General features: G+C 41.0%; 3 protein-coding genes across 3 annotated transcripts; all 3 read right to left on the bottom strand.

Moving 5' to 3' along the window:
* Positions 1–421: 421 nt before the first annotated feature.
* On the bottom strand, positions 422–4343 carry LOC104454385. Its single transcript, XM_010069212.3, has 5 exons — positions 4214–4343; positions 3743–3850; positions 3569–3664; positions 2497–2689; positions 422–1133 (listed from the first exon to the last, which is right to left on the bottom strand). Exons 1-5 carry the CDS (start codon positions 4241–4243, stop codon positions 616–618), a joined length of 945 nt encoding a protein of 314 aa, XP_010067514.1. The 5' UTR covers positions 4244–4343; the 3' UTR covers positions 422–615.
* Positions 4344–5968: 1625 nt separating this feature from the next.
* Positions 5969–9207, bottom strand: LOC104454384 (auxin transporter-like protein 2). Its single transcript, XM_010069211.3, is given in 10 exon segments — positions 5969–6326; positions 6442–6699; positions 6830–7037; positions 7275–7372; positions 7452–7635; positions 7764–7876; positions 7999–8184; positions 8361–8431; positions 8434–8603; positions 8712–9207. Coding segments are annotated over 9 exon segments (1458 nt in total). The 5' UTR covers positions 8570–8603; positions 8712–9207; the 3' UTR covers positions 5969–6122.
* Positions 9208–12885: 3678 nt separating this feature from the next.
* LOC104454383 (syntaxin-31) lies at positions 12886–17151 on the bottom strand. Its single transcript, XM_010069210.3, has 6 exons — positions 16786–17151; positions 15451–15701; positions 15216–15361; positions 14613–14651; positions 13421–13615; positions 12886–13236 (listed from the first exon to the last, which is right to left on the bottom strand). The coding sequence occupies exons 1-6, from the start codon at positions 17030–17032 to the stop codon at positions 13077–13079; spliced, it is 1038 nt and encodes a 345-aa protein (XP_010067512.1). The 5' UTR covers positions 17033–17151; the 3' UTR covers positions 12886–13076.
* Between the last annotated feature and the right edge of the window lie 178 nt (positions 17152–17329).

Raw genomic sequence — 17329 nt, 5'->3', positions numbered from 1 at the left:
TGTTGAAACGAATTTGAGCCATTCCATTACAAGATTCAGCTCTTAACTTTTAGGATTCCAATTAGGGCTTGAATAATTTAGGGAGATTGGTTGACTTGTCCGAATTAGTGACAAGATTTACCACAAATCATGGAGACGACGCGGGTCAAGGAAATTGATAAAATATTGACATATCGAAATTTTCAACATTCCAAATTAAAGTTGACACTTAAATGATCATTTCTTTTAAATGAAACTTAAATAATTTATCGAAAAGTCTTAATACTAAAATGTGCGCTTCTAATATATTTTTACCCATCATTCCTGGATGACCCTGTTGCTTTCCAACATCTGATATATGCAAACATTTATAATGAAAAAGACACTGGTTTAGTCATAGTTCCAGGCACCTACTGCAAAAGTTACTAACTCGATAACATACTATCACGAAATTCTGTATGTGCTCTTGGGCATATGAATAAGAGGGATTCGATCTTCTCATTTCTTTCCGCATACACATCTAGTGAAGTATCAAGAGAATTTGACCTGTAGCAATTCGTGACCATAGCTACTCTCCAATTAGGGATGTCTTGAATAGAGAGAGACAGAGACAGAGATAGACAGAGAGGAATAGGACTACAGATCCTCCGACCTCACGTCCCACCTTCTCTTGCGCTGGCCCCGCGGCCTCTGCTTCCCGTCATGCTTGACGAATTTAGTTAAGAACTCAGGCAGCAAGGGCGGCAGCCTTAGTTGCATCATCTCCGCCTCCTCTTCGCCGCAAATAAAACCATTGTAGCATCTACGGCTCCTTAGGTGAACACCGTTCGCCACAACCTGAGGTGCAAAGCCAAATGTAGGCGAGAGGCGCACAACAGATTGAAGGATACCCTCAGCGTCAGAACTCTCTCCATTGCTCATTAAAGCAGAAGCCTGTCTCCCTCCACCAGAGTCATGATCGCGCCCGGCGTCTTTGCAGCATCTTCTGTATCCTTCAAATCCTGGTGGGCGCGCAACAGATTGAAGGATACCCTCAGCGTCAGAACTCTCTCTGTTGCTCATTAAAGCAGAAGCCTGTCTCCCTCCACCGGAGTCATGATCACGCCTGGCGTCTTTGCAGCATCTTCTGTATCCTTCAAATCCTGGTGGACAATCTAGCATCGTAGGAAAAGAATTAGAAATGTATGAGAAGTGTGAAATTTAATATCAGCAGCTAAAAGATTACATCAAACACCATTTCTGATTTGCTTGAAGACACTATAAATAGTTACAGCAACGATAGGTGTATTAAACTAAACATGTTGAGCGCTCCACATGGGACACAAGTGAACACACTGATGCCAGCTTGTAAACCCAAGCCTGTAGCGTCTTTTGTTCCTGCTAGCCTGACCTTCCTCACAATTCCATGTTTCAACAGCTCAATGAACGTTAAAAGTATTAGGCCAGATAGAAGCAGCAACTGACCATTGAATGAGATTTGGTCCCAACCCATCTCAATCATCTCCATAGAGAGAACAATTACTCGATAAATAAGGAAGCTATCTTACTAATCAATCCTTTAGTTGTAGGACGATTGGGAACTTATAGCCATGCAATAAAAAAATTCTTCTGAATACAAGAAGTCAACCAAATTAGCCTCTAACAAAAGTACTCTTTGATGACTGCCTACAAAGCACTACTGCCTTAAGAATTTAGCATTAGAAACTTTAATCCAAATGATTCTATCAAGAGATGTTAGAATAAAATCTCACGAACAGCAGCTTGGACACCTACCGTTTGATGACATCGAGCAGGAGGCCATAGCCATTCAATACCACAAATTGCATTATAAACTTTGGCTCGGCGGAGGTAACATAAAGCAGTTAATAAATTCCAGAGGCACAAATTCAACAAGAGGGCAAAGCACGTGCCACATATGAAACCGCAAATGAGTATCCAGTTCATTCCCCAGCTCATAGTCATGCCGAACACAAGCCCTGTATTTATCTCTTTGTAAATGGATTTTCACCAAGAAAATTGATTTAGGCATTTTGACAACTCATAAACTCTCCCTTCTGAGTTTGTGGGCAACAAAAAGAGAACCAGTTCCAGTAATCAGCATCTACAAGAAATTCATGATACATGCTAAACTCCAGTTCACTAAATTTTTAGCACTTAAGCGTCCTCTTCTAGGCAAGCAAAAATCTGACCATATAGCTTTGCCTTCAAGAACATTCCTATATCTGATCCACTCCAACGAAACCCATTGCATTTTCACTTCTTAGGAGAACAGAAAATATTGATCCAGTAGCAAAATTTTTACCTCCATGCATACTGAATACAGAGACTATATTCAACTTCCTCTGTCACAGAGAACAACAGGATTTCATGCAGACCCTTTTACGAGGCATATACAATATTAAGTTTCACTCAGATCCAAGCAGAAGAAATCACTTAGAATCTAGCCAAGTAAGGGTACCATACAATGGAATTCCAGAAAAATCTAAGCGTTGGGAAAAGAAAGGAAAAGAGTGCTACCAAGCTCAAGAGTTGGCAAAGCAGAAGCTAGGGGGATAGCCTCATCCACTCGTGAAGAAGATCCAGGGGCCTCAATATAATTCATGGCAGCTTCAGCTTCATGTTCAGGCAACACTACTCCGCTACTAGAGGGCCCGGCTATTAGCATTGTGGAGGTGTCTCCATCGTGTCTACTGCTTGTTGAAGCTTCAATCTTCAAAATAGAAAAGGAAGTGGAACAAGTGTTAGAAGTATGTTCGATTGAAAAGGAAACATTGTACAACATTTGCATAGACAACCATGTTTCTGTTGCTAATCAACTCGTTCAGCACAAACAACCTGTGTTTAATTAGAGACTCCAAGTAGAAGAAAAGCAGAAGAATTTGATGGAATGCCAAAACTTAAGGCAAATGGAACCAGCAAGAAAATCTCATTCTTCTATAGCTGCTGAAAAGTTTGTTGAAAATGACACTTCCAACAACTTCAGGGTGGAAACACTTTCCATTTGTAAAGTTTTGTCCAATAAGGGTGATTGCATCTCAAAGGAATACTAGGAAAAATCCTTATGTCCTCACGCATGCACATGAGTGTAATTATATATGCATGTTTTTGTGCGTATGTACAGCAATGATTACAAAATTATTGAGAAAGAAGGTGCATGAATTTGCTCGAATTGATGTAATTTACAAAGAGTTCAGATTCCTATCTTACCGCATCACAGTTCCAAACAATAAACAAATTCTTTTTGTTCCCCTGGTGTGCCAAGTACCATATAAATCTGCTACACTCAATTAAAATCGACATATCGAAGTGTGTGAGTAATATGGCCCAATGCCCTCTACAAACTTCCTAATTAATTTTCGCTCCTGTAGCAGTTCCAACACAAATCCACTACTATCTTCCAAGGAAATCAATATAAGATGAAAGACACATTGCTTTGCACTAGACCTCGACAACAGCAAAACATTTATGCAGTCCATTCAGCAATATAGTGATTTCCAGGCAAACTAGTAGATTCCCACACGAGCTCGAACAAAAGTAATATAGAAAAATGACAATACTGAGATTCACAAGGCCCAAAAGGTGAACTGACCTCCTTGGTCTCACGCTGATCCTGCTTCTCAAGAAGTGCTTCAATGAGGGCCATGTAGGCATCAACCTCAATGAAGTGCCATTCCCCGGTATAAACCTGGTCAATACCACGTCAGAGCAGCCGCAAGAAGCCAGAACGTTGAAAAAGAAAAAAGAAAAGAGAAAGGGAATCAACCTCGAGCAGCTCTCGAACGGTCTGGCGCACTATCCTCTCTGGGAAGCCGTACTGGCGCATGGCGTCGAGGGCCGCGCCCATTCGCGAGTTTCGTTCTCTTCTCTCCGCCTGCGAACAACCATCGTAGGGGACGAAAACCCAACAAATGGCAAAAAAAGAAAGAAAGAAAGAAAGAAAACCCATTAACAGCAAGGAATACGCGAACGATCGAATGAGAGAGAGAGACGACGACGAAAGACTCGTTCGGTAACGAGACGCCAGCTCCTCCGAGCGAAAAGACGGAGTCCACGCGAAGCTCGACGAAGCCCGACGTCGTAAAAGGATTGTTTTTGAAGGAAAAGGAGGGAAAAGGAAGAACGAGGAAACGCGACGGGAGGAGTGCGAATGATCGGATCGGCGATGACCGGCGGAATGCGAGATGGCCGGGAAGAGAGAGAGAGAGAGGATGCAGGAGGAGAGAGAAGGAGAGACCTGTCTGGAGGGGGGGCGTCCGCGAGGCATCTCCGGCGGAGTCCACCCTTCTCTGTGAAATTTCCCGGAAAACGCAGGAGGGAAAAGCGCAGGGTGGTGCAGCCTCCGACTGGAAAAAGAGGACACAGGGAGAGAGTTCGCAACCCCCTTTCTTTTTTTCATTTTCTTTTTTTCCCTCAATTATATTTTAACATTCGAAAAGCTTTGGATAAACATTCGCTTTTGATTTTATTTCTTGTCTTATTTAAATTTTACCGCGAATATATATATTTTTTTTGTTAGTGGAAAAAATCTAAAATATCAAGCATTTGCAAATATATCACTTTTTAAAGATTATCTTTAACTAGTTAGACATGCTAATTCTAGATAATGTACGAAATATGTGTCTAATCAGCATGAAGCAAGCTTCTTACATAGGCTTACAACAATAGCCTAGTAATCCAATACCCTACCTGGATGTGTTTATTATTTTAATATGACAGTACCCACAATACATTTTCCTCCGATTGGAGAGAGTTTTTGTCCCCTCGCCCTTGAGAATACTCCCGAATTTTGCATCTTGAAGTTGAGATGAAGCAATTTTAGGACATATTCAAGTCTCAATATGTTTTATGTTATCAAGAGAAAGGAAAATTTTACTTTTGACTAAATGATTATTTCGGTGGAGAAGTAAAGATATACATATTAGATATTACAACATCACCATATTTTACACCAATGATTTTATTTCAACAGCTGAAATTCCCATCTCATGCGAAAATTTGTATTTGTTAGTTTCTCCTTACTTTTTAGCTGTGGGACTTGTACCTTGACTTGTACCTTTTCATTTACTTGCAATCAATTCCGGCATATGTTCGAAAAAAAAAAAAAAACTCCGTCATATGCACCGACACCAAACGTAAAGTTAACAAGCCGAAAATTTTGTTAAGCTTGAAAGGAAAAATCACGATGGAGAGAATAAATCGACGACCTATTTGTTTACACGTAAAAACGAGTAGAAATTTTTTTTTTTTTTGTTTTTTTACCGTCAAAATTTAACATATCATTCAAATATTTAAAAATTAATAAGAAATTATATATGTGCCATTGATATTTGCATGTTGCAAAAGTTCTAGAAATTTTAAATTCGAAACAAAAAATCATAATGTACAAGCCAAATTAAAGGAAAGAAAAAGGAGTAGCATACGGAGATGTAACTCGAAATTCAATATTCCAAATAAAAACAGTAATTATACCGACAGTGAAACAAACTTGTAAATTTCCAAATGAAAAAACATAATATTCCTAAATTGCTTATAATCTTCTTGATTACGTCCGGAAGATTATGGTCCATTTATCTCATGAAAAATGCTACTCTATCATTTATCTAATTTTAAATTAACTTGCTGCTCTTGGAGGATAAATGTCTATTTCCTAATAGAATTAGATAGCACAGAACAAAGATTAGAGAAAAAGGGAAAGGAAAATTACAAATCAGAGTCATCTGCTTCACTTCAATCTGCAACTTGAAATGTCAACCACTACCTAACCACGCACAATCCAACTTGACTGACATTGCAGAACCAGTTCATTCAAAGCGCATTTCCAATCGAAAGAAATTCCAGAAATCGCAAGATCCTTTTGCAATTCATGTGCGTCCACATGGTAAAAATTTCCCTATCTTCCCACTATGCAAAACCATGTGATAGCAGATTCCATTTTAAGGAGATTTCCCCCATCCATCCATTTCAAATCAGACGCAGCAATTCAGAAAAAGGTAAAAACCTCTGAAAAACCAGCTCAGATGACAGCAAATTCCGCATTAATAAGTCAAGTCGACTCGCTCTTTGCTGACTCAACTATTTATTCCCATTTCCATAATCACAGCATCCCAAATTTATTATCAGCAAGAGCAAATTACAAAGTTCATCTAATGGTGTGATGGGGAAGGTGTGTTGCACTGGTAGCATTTAGCAAAGAGCCCGAACGTGTCCACTTGCTTGATGAAGTTGGCCATGCTCGCCCATCCTCCGAACCCGAACCCGACCACCAGGACCCAACCCACCACGAACACGTTCACAACGTATATGGCCGTCCAGCTCGGCAGGAAGAATGGCGGCTTCTCGGCGGCGTTCTGCATGCAAGAAACCGATATATGTCAGATGATGAAAGAAAGAACTGGACTTTCAATTAGCAATATATGTAGTTGTACTGCCTTAAACATGGACAATTCATGTCATTTCACGGACCTGCCGGGCAAAGGCCGACCGATAAGTGAGCATGTGGGCGGCGGCAGGGATGATGTAGACGGTGAAGCTGACCAAGAGGGCGCCCACGGCAGAGTTGATCGGCCCGAAGAAGGGAAAGATGATGGCCAGGAACCAGATGGGAATCACCACCGGAAACCGGGCGACCGCCTTAAATAATATGCTCTTCTTGTGGTGCACCCCTATCACCTTCTCCCACACAAAGTAGAGCGGAGTGCATGCGAACCCGAATGTTATGAACTGCGATGCCGATAAAATCACGCATCAACATCTTTGTCAATGGATTGGATGGAAAATCATCTACAATATCGAATAATGTGCGTGTATGTATGCGAAAATATATCATGGAGGGAAATTTGTGGAGAGGGACCTGATGGATGAGCATCAAAATGACAGCAGCATCGCGCCAACCCGAGCTAGGGAGGAGAGAGAAGGCATTGGAATGGTTCAAGAGCTGGTCGCCGAAGGCCCAGTACACCGCTGTCGCCGATGGAATCGTGAGAGTGAACACGAACAGTGTGGCCAGCAGATATATGTACTTGAACTTTCTCGGCTTCCACATTGCATCCATTATTTCGCTGTCATGGTTTTACACGACGAATCGTTTAGTTTCATGAAGAGAAGGAAAGTTTGTCGATGATTATCATTGCCGTTCGGTCTCCTGAGATGACTCGACCCGAGTGATTCAAGTATTATGCCACATTCACCGTCAATCATCAATCAAGAACTGCTCCTTTCAAGTTTAATCTCATAAATTTCAGCCAAAGTGTGATTCTGTAGTTGATTAATGAGCACGAGACGGAGGAGGAACTCACACGGTGACGGCGTGTCCACCGAAAGTGTAGAGGATATTGGTGGCACCGGTGAAATACAGGACCAGCTTGGTAGGTCCACTGTGGATCACATCCTTAGCCTGCATCATTTTTTCAATTGGTATTTACATCAGAAATCAAATAGACGAAATTAATCTTAACGGGCTCGAAATGGATTACCTGGCCATGAGCGATGGCCGCGGCAGTCATGTACCAAGCAGTGTAGGTGGTCATGCCAAGGCCAAGGAAGGACCAAATCCGGTAGTTGTGGAAGGAGGGGATGAACACGGTGGTCGCGCAGCATGCTCCGAATATGTACGTCCATGTCCTCTTGTCCAGATGGTCGTTGATGTAGTATATGTTGCTGCAATGCAATGGCCCCGGAAATCAAAAATAAGAACGAGAAGGATAGGAAAGCATACAGATTGACGGACGAAGTCGTCATCTCGATTAAGCGAAAAGGAATCGCCAACTGATAATGAAATGGAGAACCTTGCACAGGCTATGAGCTGGATGACCGATCCGAAGAGGAGGAAAGTGACGTTGAAAGCCAGCCCGAGGGCTTTCCAGTAGGGACCAAGCAAACCATCCAGGACCTCGAACCACTGAACCAAAACAGAAAGCACACCGATTTCGAGATTCAACCCAGTTCAGCGATTCTAATTAGATGAATGAGTAAAACGTGCTCTTCGGTTCGGCATGTGGCGATTCTGGAATAGAGATGCACCTGAATGACGTGGTTCTTGAAGCTGTGATTCTCCTTCTCTTTCCTGGTTCTGTACTCGACGTAGAGCACGCTGATGAGATAAGCCGTCCAGCTCCCCATGATTCCATAGAAAACCTGCAGAATTATCCCGGAAAGCATCCCGAGCTGGGAGAACGAATAGGGCAGTGTCAGCAGCACCTGCGCCACCTGCGTAACATCCCGAGCGTAAAGACAGAATCGGATGAGGGTCAGATCAAAACTGATCAAATTCTTGACTCGTGAACTAAAGGCCAGATCTTTAAATTGAGGCGAAGTCACCACAGTAAGTCATTACATTTACATGTCCAGAAAAATGATTGTTGGCAACAAGAATTTAAGTCTACCTGATTGGAGGCGCAACTGAACCAAGCATCATACACAGACCCGCCATGCCAGAGGAAGCTTTTGAGACCAGACCCCCGCCGCCGCCGCCATTGTTGTTGTCGTTGGAGCCATCCGTTTGCACCTTTCTTTCTTCTACTATTCCGTCTCTCTCTCCAGCGTTGGTGAAGCTGGAGACCATCGCTTCTTCAGCTTGCTGCTGAGACAGCATTTTCTCCTCTTTGTCACACAGCCGAATCGAATTTCTGAGGAGGCAAAAAAAAAACCAGTGAATGACACAGACCAACGAGGAGAAAAATACAGGCTCGTAATCAAAAGGGACACTGCATGTGGGAGAGAAACAGAGAGCAGACCCGAAACTCAAAAGCCTCCGTTGCTCTGTTCTTCGCACATCTGTTTAAATGGGTAGCGTGATGACCCATGATGACCTCTCTCTCTGATAGATGTCTCCGGCTCCAGACGTTTTAAATGCCCTTAAATCACTTGCCATTCTTATTCGAGAATACAAAGGAAGTGAATCTCCAAGATATCCAATTCAGGAGGGTAAGACTATAAACTAGGAGGCAAGAAAGTTATTTCTTGTCCAGAAAGGAAGGCTTTGGTGTTGGAGATAAACCCAAACATAGAAAAACCGAGAGAAGGGTTTTGAAGACGGAGGCCCAAGATCTGACAAGAAGAGGACCTTAAACAGAGGGAAAACAGGGGATTCCTTAAAATGCAAAAGAGCATGAGCATTGCTGCATATATAGGAAGGCGTTAGTCGTCGTTGGACCAGAGAAAAAGAATGACTGAAGCAAGCAAGAAATCTCTCTCTCTCTCTCTCTCTCTCAGCGTCCTTTCATTTTTTGGAAGGGTAACAGTTGCATGGACCTTCATAACTTCTGCAGTATGCTCTGTTCTTTTAAATGTTTCTTGATGATTATTTCTAGCCACTTTCTCAGCACGTTACTCTCCAGTCTCTTGGTTTATTTATTGGATTTAATCATTAGATGAATCTGCAAAAAGCCCAGATCTAGATCAGAGTAAAAAATTCCACAAATTGATTTTCTTTCTCCGTTTCACTTGTTGCTGGACCGTCGTGTTCGGCTATGGTGTTTCACACAATTCATAGAAGTTTTAAAAGCACGAAAAAGAAATCTTTATTTCTATGGTAGTAATGGATTTTAGTTCAAAGGGTGTGCCATATTTAAGAAAATTTTAGCTGTATTATGATTTTGAGAATTATCTTTAAAGTAACATGTTATTAAGTTTCATCTTATAAGTAGCACGGTGGCTTTAGAGAATTTTCAAGGGTGCAAGAAAGAAAATTGACATTGAAAACTTTTTTTGTTCTGGGCTTATACATAGAGCAAGACATGGAAGTAGCGGCAAGAGAAGACTATCTTATGTAATTGATTTACATCGTGATTATGAATGTAAGTTTTATAGAGTTATAAGATTTTAAGGATTCGGATTTGGCAAGAAACCATAACCAATCAAAAAGCTAAGCAATGATGATATAAATAATCCCTAAATTTTGACTTAATGTGTAATTTGATCCTTCAAATTTTCATTTACTTTATGTGATCCTTGAATTTTAGCTTGTTTAACGTAATCCATAAACTTTGATACATGTTAAATTTAGCCCTCAACATTAAACATTTTCATATAATTTGGAAACTAAATTAAACATATACAAAAAGTCCATGAATCATATTGAACAAAGTCAATTATCATATTACACGTTGAACTATTAAACAAATTAAATGATTAAAGGCAACATTACATATTGAACCAAATTTTAAACACTATTTGTGTCATTTTCTGAAAAGCTTACGATTTCAGCAACTTGCTCTTAGGATGATCTCTCCATCTTCATGGACATCCATAATAATCCTTTTTTTAACGCTTTTGATTATATTCTTTCGTATGGAATTTGAGATATTGATGCCATAAGCGGATGGAGGGGCCTCCTTCTCAATAAGTTCCCTCTTCAGTATCATTTTTTTTTGGCATAACATTCTCTCTCTCTCTCTCTCTCCTGATTTTCTTCTTATTTTTTCGACCCTCTTGGTTATTGATAATAAGTTTGTGGTCAAATGGAATTACAGTCTGAATGACAGAGACTATCCAATATGATTGAGCGTATGATTCCCCTCTGATTGACAGAATGCGCATCTCAAGACAAATCGAAAAGACTGCAAAAGTGATTAAAACTGTTGACTTTTCTTGCTAGATTAGGATGGATTTGCATTTCTGGACAGACAAGAATCTTCTCCCTTGTGCATTGGCCAATAATGATGGTTTTGGGTAGACTGCTAATCTTCTCAGCTTTCCCAACACAAGTTCCTCCGCATAAGAAACGCGGCCAGCGAATTTGCTCATTTCAATTACCTTTTCTTTCGTCGTGTTTGCCATTCGGGGGCTTTTGGAGCTTTCCACTGAACTTGTCAGGTCGCTATGGTTCCCGTCCTATAGCACAAAAAGATCCGTCCTCGAGGGTAGGAAGAAGAGTGCATTCACTTGAATTCGAACTCTCCCGAGGTGTAGTTTGACGTTGTATCCCCCGGGAGTCTCTTACCTATAAGCATTTTCCTAATGTAAGTATTGTTCCATTTAAATTTGACTGCCATTTTGATAGGATCGAACTTCCACCGAGGGGCAATATGAGAATGGGTCACGCATTGAAGTGAATTCTGAGCAGACAAACAGTGGCACCTCTTGATGTCATGTTAATAATTTCTCATCCTATCGGAAAGTGCAAAAGAAATCCAACACTTAAATCATTTCTTAACTTTGGAATTAGTGGGAACGGTAATTATTAGAGGAGAGTTAGGATACGCATGGCAACGTTTTTATTCCCAAAAAATACTTCAAAATAGTTTTTTATTTATTTATTTCTATTTCGAGAAACAATTTTTAAGTAAAATAAGGTGTTTGATAACTATACAAAATTTGTATTCTTGAAATAAATAAAAAAATGATAGAAATGCATTTGGTACAATTTATAAATTTTTGTATTTATTTGTTTTTTTCTTGCTCACGGATCGCCGATCGGCGAGTAGTTGTTGATGGCGATGGCAGGCTATTGACGGTTGAGCGACGGCAACGGTGGTCGATGGTGATCGTCGGCCGATGGGTTGTGAATGGCGATGCCCGGTGGGCTATGGGCGGCGGCAATCGGTTCGGTGGTGATCGTCGACCGATGGTGATCTATCGGCGATTAGCCGACGATGGCTGCGAGCGGCCGACGGTTGGCAAGTGGTAGGCGGTGGCCGCAATAAGGAAGAAAAATATAAGAAAAATAGAAAATAAGAAAATGGCTTATTTCTAGAAATTATTCGAGGAACTAAAAGTTTTTTTTTTTCTATTCTAAATCTATTCCCACCACTTTTCTATTCTAAGGAATAAAAAAATAAGTTGGCATTACTAAACAAATTTCTATTCTTTTTTATTTTAAAAAAAAAAAACAGAAATCAGAATAAATAAAAATGTTACCATGCAGGCCTTTACTACATCCCCTTACTACAACCTGGACCGCACACAAAAGTTTCGATCCTGTTTCACGTGTACGAATTCCGGGGCCGCACAGGCAGAGCCTCTTCCAAGAGTTTTATTCTTATCAAACAAATGTATTCGGGGGCATTTATAAGCTTTAATAATGCGATCCTTCATACTTGGCTTTTCTTTTTAAAGAGCGCTCGGAAGGAATACTTTGCGATAATTATTCTGTTCTAATTACATGAGATATCTTTCATGCAATCAAGAGAAAATATGAGAAAATCTTTCAGTACCGGGTCTAGATGAATTGTGCATTTCCTAAATGAGAACATCTCCGGTGCAATTCAAATTCAATCCGATGGTTAATTACATGAGATATCTTTCATGCAATCAAGAGAAAATATGAGAAAATCTTTCAGTATCGGGTTTAGAAGAAATGTGGATTTCCTAAATGTAAATACCTCCAGTGCAAATTCGAATTCAATCCGATGGCTGAGATGCATATAGTGACGGGATTAATAAGCCGTTTCATGTGTTAGTTTCTACCCTGATAATTAAGACTTTCGACATTCTCCAAACGCAAAGCGTGGACACCTACTCTCCTCCCCAGGCGGTAACTTCAGCATGACGAATTGCAGTATTGCACGGCGCATGGAAGTTTGCTCTTTTCGATTATAAAGATGATGAGAAATTTAAATAGCTTTTTGGATGGGACTGATGAATAGAGGGATATTTTCCTTAAACGGCAGTGCTTATAAGAAGAAGAGTCCGATTTTAAAACCTTTCGCGAGGATAGCGTTGAAATCTTGGAATGCTTCTCTTGGCTCTCTTGCGAAAATAAAAAATGTTAGGTTCAAGCTTTTTTAACCAATTGTTTCTCTAAAACCTTTTGCTTTTCGCTCACGTCTCTTCCTTGGCATCCCTTCTCTTACCGGACTCCTGTGAAAACGTATGTTTCTACCGACACCATCGAGATGAATAGAGAACTGCACACGACGACACAAAAGCTAGCCACATCGATCATCGATGATTTTCAAGCAGGTGCTGTTCACTTTGGAATAGAATTTCACTCTTATATGCAATGGAAATAAAATGGAACCAACTTCCTAGAACAACTGATCGACGTGATCTTCTTCCAATCAATGCTTACGGTAATATGGGGAAAAAATCAATGTAGATGGCCGAAAGGGAGAGCATATGTGTATATACATGATTGACTAACATTTCTATATCGACATTCAAGCAATGAAGAAGATGAAAATCATCAGGAAAAATATCAAGATGGCAAATATCTTTATCATGAGCCACCTATTGGATGATATTTGATTGAGATGCCTCAACAAAGCGCTGCGAGCTCCTTCTACATTCACCAAGGACTCTTCCATATTGTCGTCGATCCTGCTTGCAACATCGAAGGTGACCATCACGAAAGAGTTCACATTGTAAGTTCAACATAAGGACTTGCAAGGAGACAAGCTCCCAAATGCACTATTAATCATCCCTTATGGCTTCTACTCGTTTCCTCATTTGTATTGATTTAGGGCAGCATACAGAAGATGATTGCTATAGAAAAAGGACAAACCTAATAGCCACTTCGCCTTGCTGTGCAACCATCGAAGCCAAATGCGTAAAAATGCCGCCCAGTTCAGATATAGTGGATTCCACGTTGTGAAGAGCAGTTGCACGGCTTTGAGAATAGTTTTCTTGCCGAGGAACCACCTGCTGCAACATGGACATCTCCATGGAGTCGGACGGACCATCTCCTGCTAATCTCCGTCTGAACAGCAAAAAGTTGTCAATTGACATGCAACATCAATAAAATTAGATAGAGAACAGTTCCGCTCGACAAAACTAATAATTGTGTGATTATCTAGTCGTTGTCACCTTATTAATGGCATGCACGGTGCATATGCAGAAACTTAAGGAATTTTTGTTGCACCAAGTAACAATGCAAAGTCTAGTTCACTATGCAAAACCACCTTCTGCAGTCTTTTTGACAGTGAATATTTATACATATTAATAAGTAGATCGAGAAGTTGGGAAGGCTGCAATCCAACAATCCAATGTCAATCCATTCAAAGATGGAGCTCTTCCAGTAGCAACTAGTACAGCTAAAAATCAAGCCCAGCATTCTTTAAAGCAATAATTGCTACATGGCATCAAGAGAGCAATGCACTCTCGATATTTCACCATAAGGCAGAGTGGGCCAGGGTAGCCACTTGTGTTTAGATGTTGGCCTAAAGTTTCCTCATGTAGTCTTCTAATTTCACCTAACAGTAGATCTATTCCTATCATTGAATATGCTCCAAAAATGTTTGCATCTAACCACACAACCTGCCAGAGATTGGATAAGACTCTGAAAAGGCACCAACGTCAACAGAAGCGTTTTGAAAGTGTAGCTGTTCTACATTGTAGCCATGGCTTCATATAATGCCAACTACTATTTAATGAACCAATATATAAAATATTGCAGAGTGTTTTCACCGAACCATGCTCTGAATATGCTCTGAAAATGTTTGCATCTAACCACACAACCTGCCAGAGATTGGATAAGACTCTGAAAAGGTACCAACATCGACAGAAGCGTTTTGAAAAGTGTAGCTGTTCTACATTGTAGCCACGGCTTCATATAATGCCAACTACTATCTAATGAACCAATATATAAAATATTGCAGAGTGTTTTCACCAAACCATGCTAAAAGCATCGCTTTCTCTTTTTAAAGAAAGTATTGAGGAAGCCGCAGGTTTAGCTTGTAAGATGATGTAAGACATACCTCAATTGGTTGCCAACTTGAGATCCATTGGAAGGCAATCTGAGCAGTTGCGAAGAGGCAGAGATGAGCCAAATAGATGGGGAGAGAATATAATGCCAATGATTAGACAGGGAAGCAATTTTTACAGAAGTAAAGAATCTGAGAAAGATGCACAGTATTGACAACTTATATTTAGTAACCATACCAAGAAAAAATATATTATTGATGCTGAAGAGATTCTAAAAGTAGGAAAAATAAAAATGCCATTGCATACTAGGATCTAGTGTTCCATTCTTTGCAAATCTGATAAACATAACTGGTCCAACCTCTATGCCACTAATTTTTTCGACAAGTAGAAGTGTTTTATGTTGCATAGTTTACAAGATATTAAAGCATCATAAATCTAGGAATATTGAAAAGAAAATTCTTAAGGGACATAACCTTTGGGCAAGACATAATAATGGATAAATCCCTTTGTTAGAGTTTAGTTTAATCTCCTTGATGTTCCACCGTCTAAGCATGCTCTTACTTAATCTCCTTGCTAGAGTTAATTGTTACTGCGCAATTGCATTTACACGTGGTCAAGCCAACCAGGGTTCCAAAGAATCCAAACAAAATACTTACGCTGCTTGGGGTGGCCTTCCAGAATCATTGGATGCACTTGACCAAGGAGGTGGCTCAGTCACAGGCTTTGTATGCTGCTTTAAAGGGTTTTCTCTTGATGCATTGGCAGAGAACATCTGTTTCCGGTTTTCATGAGCCTTGATATTCTGGTACAGAAGACCATGTATGAGAACATGGAAGGAGAGTCGAATCACATCATGTTAAACATGAAGATCTGCTCAAATTAATAGCTAACCTGAGTTCTGGTTTTCAAAACATCCTGGAGGTGTTTTGTAGTTCCCATAAGTTTGCTTTTCAGGTCATCACAAACAGTGGTCGAATGGACGGCTCTATCTTCTGAATAGTTGCCGCCACTCATTTCTATATTTTGAAGGGTCTGTAAATCTTGAAGGGCGATATTTAGTGCTGTGACGTCATCCTTTATCAATGAAGTCAGTTGTTGTATTTCGACCGTGGGGTCATCAAACATAGATGACCTTTTTGCCACTGCAAATCATCAAACAAAACCATCACTTAGCATAAACACCACAACTCCAAATTTCATCCAGATTCATCATAATGACAAATTTGGAGTTTGTAAGAAGTAGTTTCAGCAACAAAAGGGAAAAAGCCAAACACAATTGCAGAAGATTTCCGCTCAGAATCGACCGCCAACAAAAAGAAAAATGAGGAACTCATAATAATGATAATATTTATCACAAGAATATCACATCGTAAGTCTGATCTTAAATGACTTGATCTCCTCACAAACTCCAGATGAGAGTGTATATATGCTTACAGTTTCAAGATCATCTGAATTAGCATTATCAAATGCGGATGTCATACTAAATCTTACCAGAAGAAGAATATAGAAAAGGTCCAACATTCTCGCTTCAAAGCATAGTAAGGACATCCTAGTTGCTTGTTCGACATCGAAATCCTGAATATCGAGCAATCTATAAACTGGATCTTGTAACCAGCTAACAAATCGTTAGAGGGTAATACCCGACTGCTTGGGATATTGATAGATTTATCTTAGTGATGCGCCATCATCCAATCATCCATAGAGACGAAAAAAGAGGCAACGGCTATGACAGATATAGTGTGGCAATTGCCATTTGGCTGTAAATCTATCTCAAGTCACACGAATCATAATGTATATCGATCATCATCCAGGATAAATATTCAACATCCTAATTTCCCAAGTAATCATGTTGCTTTTGAACTGAGAAAAAAAAAAAATTAAATAACAACAACTCTAAAGTTTTTACTTGCGCAGTGGAGCGGATCAGAACCTACCGATTCACTCTTCCATCGATCTCAGCTATAAACACCACTTTTACAGCAAAATCGATCAGAACCTCAACACCTAAACAGTAACCGCCATACAAACAATGCTAACTAACACCTAAACGTACGATTTGGCATAGACAGAACCTCTCGGGATCCAAATCCGTCCAAAAATCACACGCATCGCATTTACATTTCGACGAGGCCGATCGAACTAACATCTTCCAAAAATGCGGTCGAAGCAGCGAAAGGCAAGAAAAGGCGCGCGAACGACGCTAAAGCAAGCGAGACGGCCACGTACATTGGGCGAGCCTGGCGATCTTCTGCGAGGTCTCGCTGATGCCCAGCCCGATCCGAGCGGCCCGCTTGTTGAACTCGGATCCGGCGGAGGCCGGGGACGCATCCCTGGGCGCGGCGGCGCGGGCCTCCGGCGGGTTGGCGGCGGCGGGAGGGGATCCGCCGATCTTCCGGAGAGTCTCGGTGAGGGAGCGGAACTCCGACGTCCGGTCCCTGTAGGAGGAGGAGGAGGAGGAGGAGGAGGAGGCCATGGGAATCGGATCGGATCGGATCTTCGCCGGAATCGGAGCCGATCTCTACATGGTTTGGTGCGTTCGCCAGAGGGGGAAATCTACGCGGCAGCGGAGATGAGCTGTGCGCGCTAGCGCGCGTATGGGGGAGAGAGAAAACGGTTTACGGATTGGATCGGCTCGGTTCGGTCCGATCAGCGGGTCCGCATCTTGCGGCTCGGACCGGTTCGGTTCCACTTTCTTTTTTTTTTTAATGCTAAACCGAACCGGGGTTCTTATTTTAGGATCGGGCTTGGAGGAGCCCAAATCAGGCCCGGC

The sequence above is a fragment of the Eucalyptus grandis genome, chromosome 7, assembly GCF_016545825.1.
Source record: "Eucalyptus grandis isolate ANBG69807.140 chromosome 7, ASM1654582v1, whole genome shotgun sequence".
In the NCBI taxonomy this organism is placed as follows: Eukaryota; Viridiplantae; Streptophyta; class Magnoliopsida; order Myrtales; family Myrtaceae; genus Eucalyptus; species Eucalyptus grandis.
The sequence above is the reverse complement of the archived record's forward strand: the minus strand, read 5'-3'. Positions and strand labels throughout refer to the sequence as shown.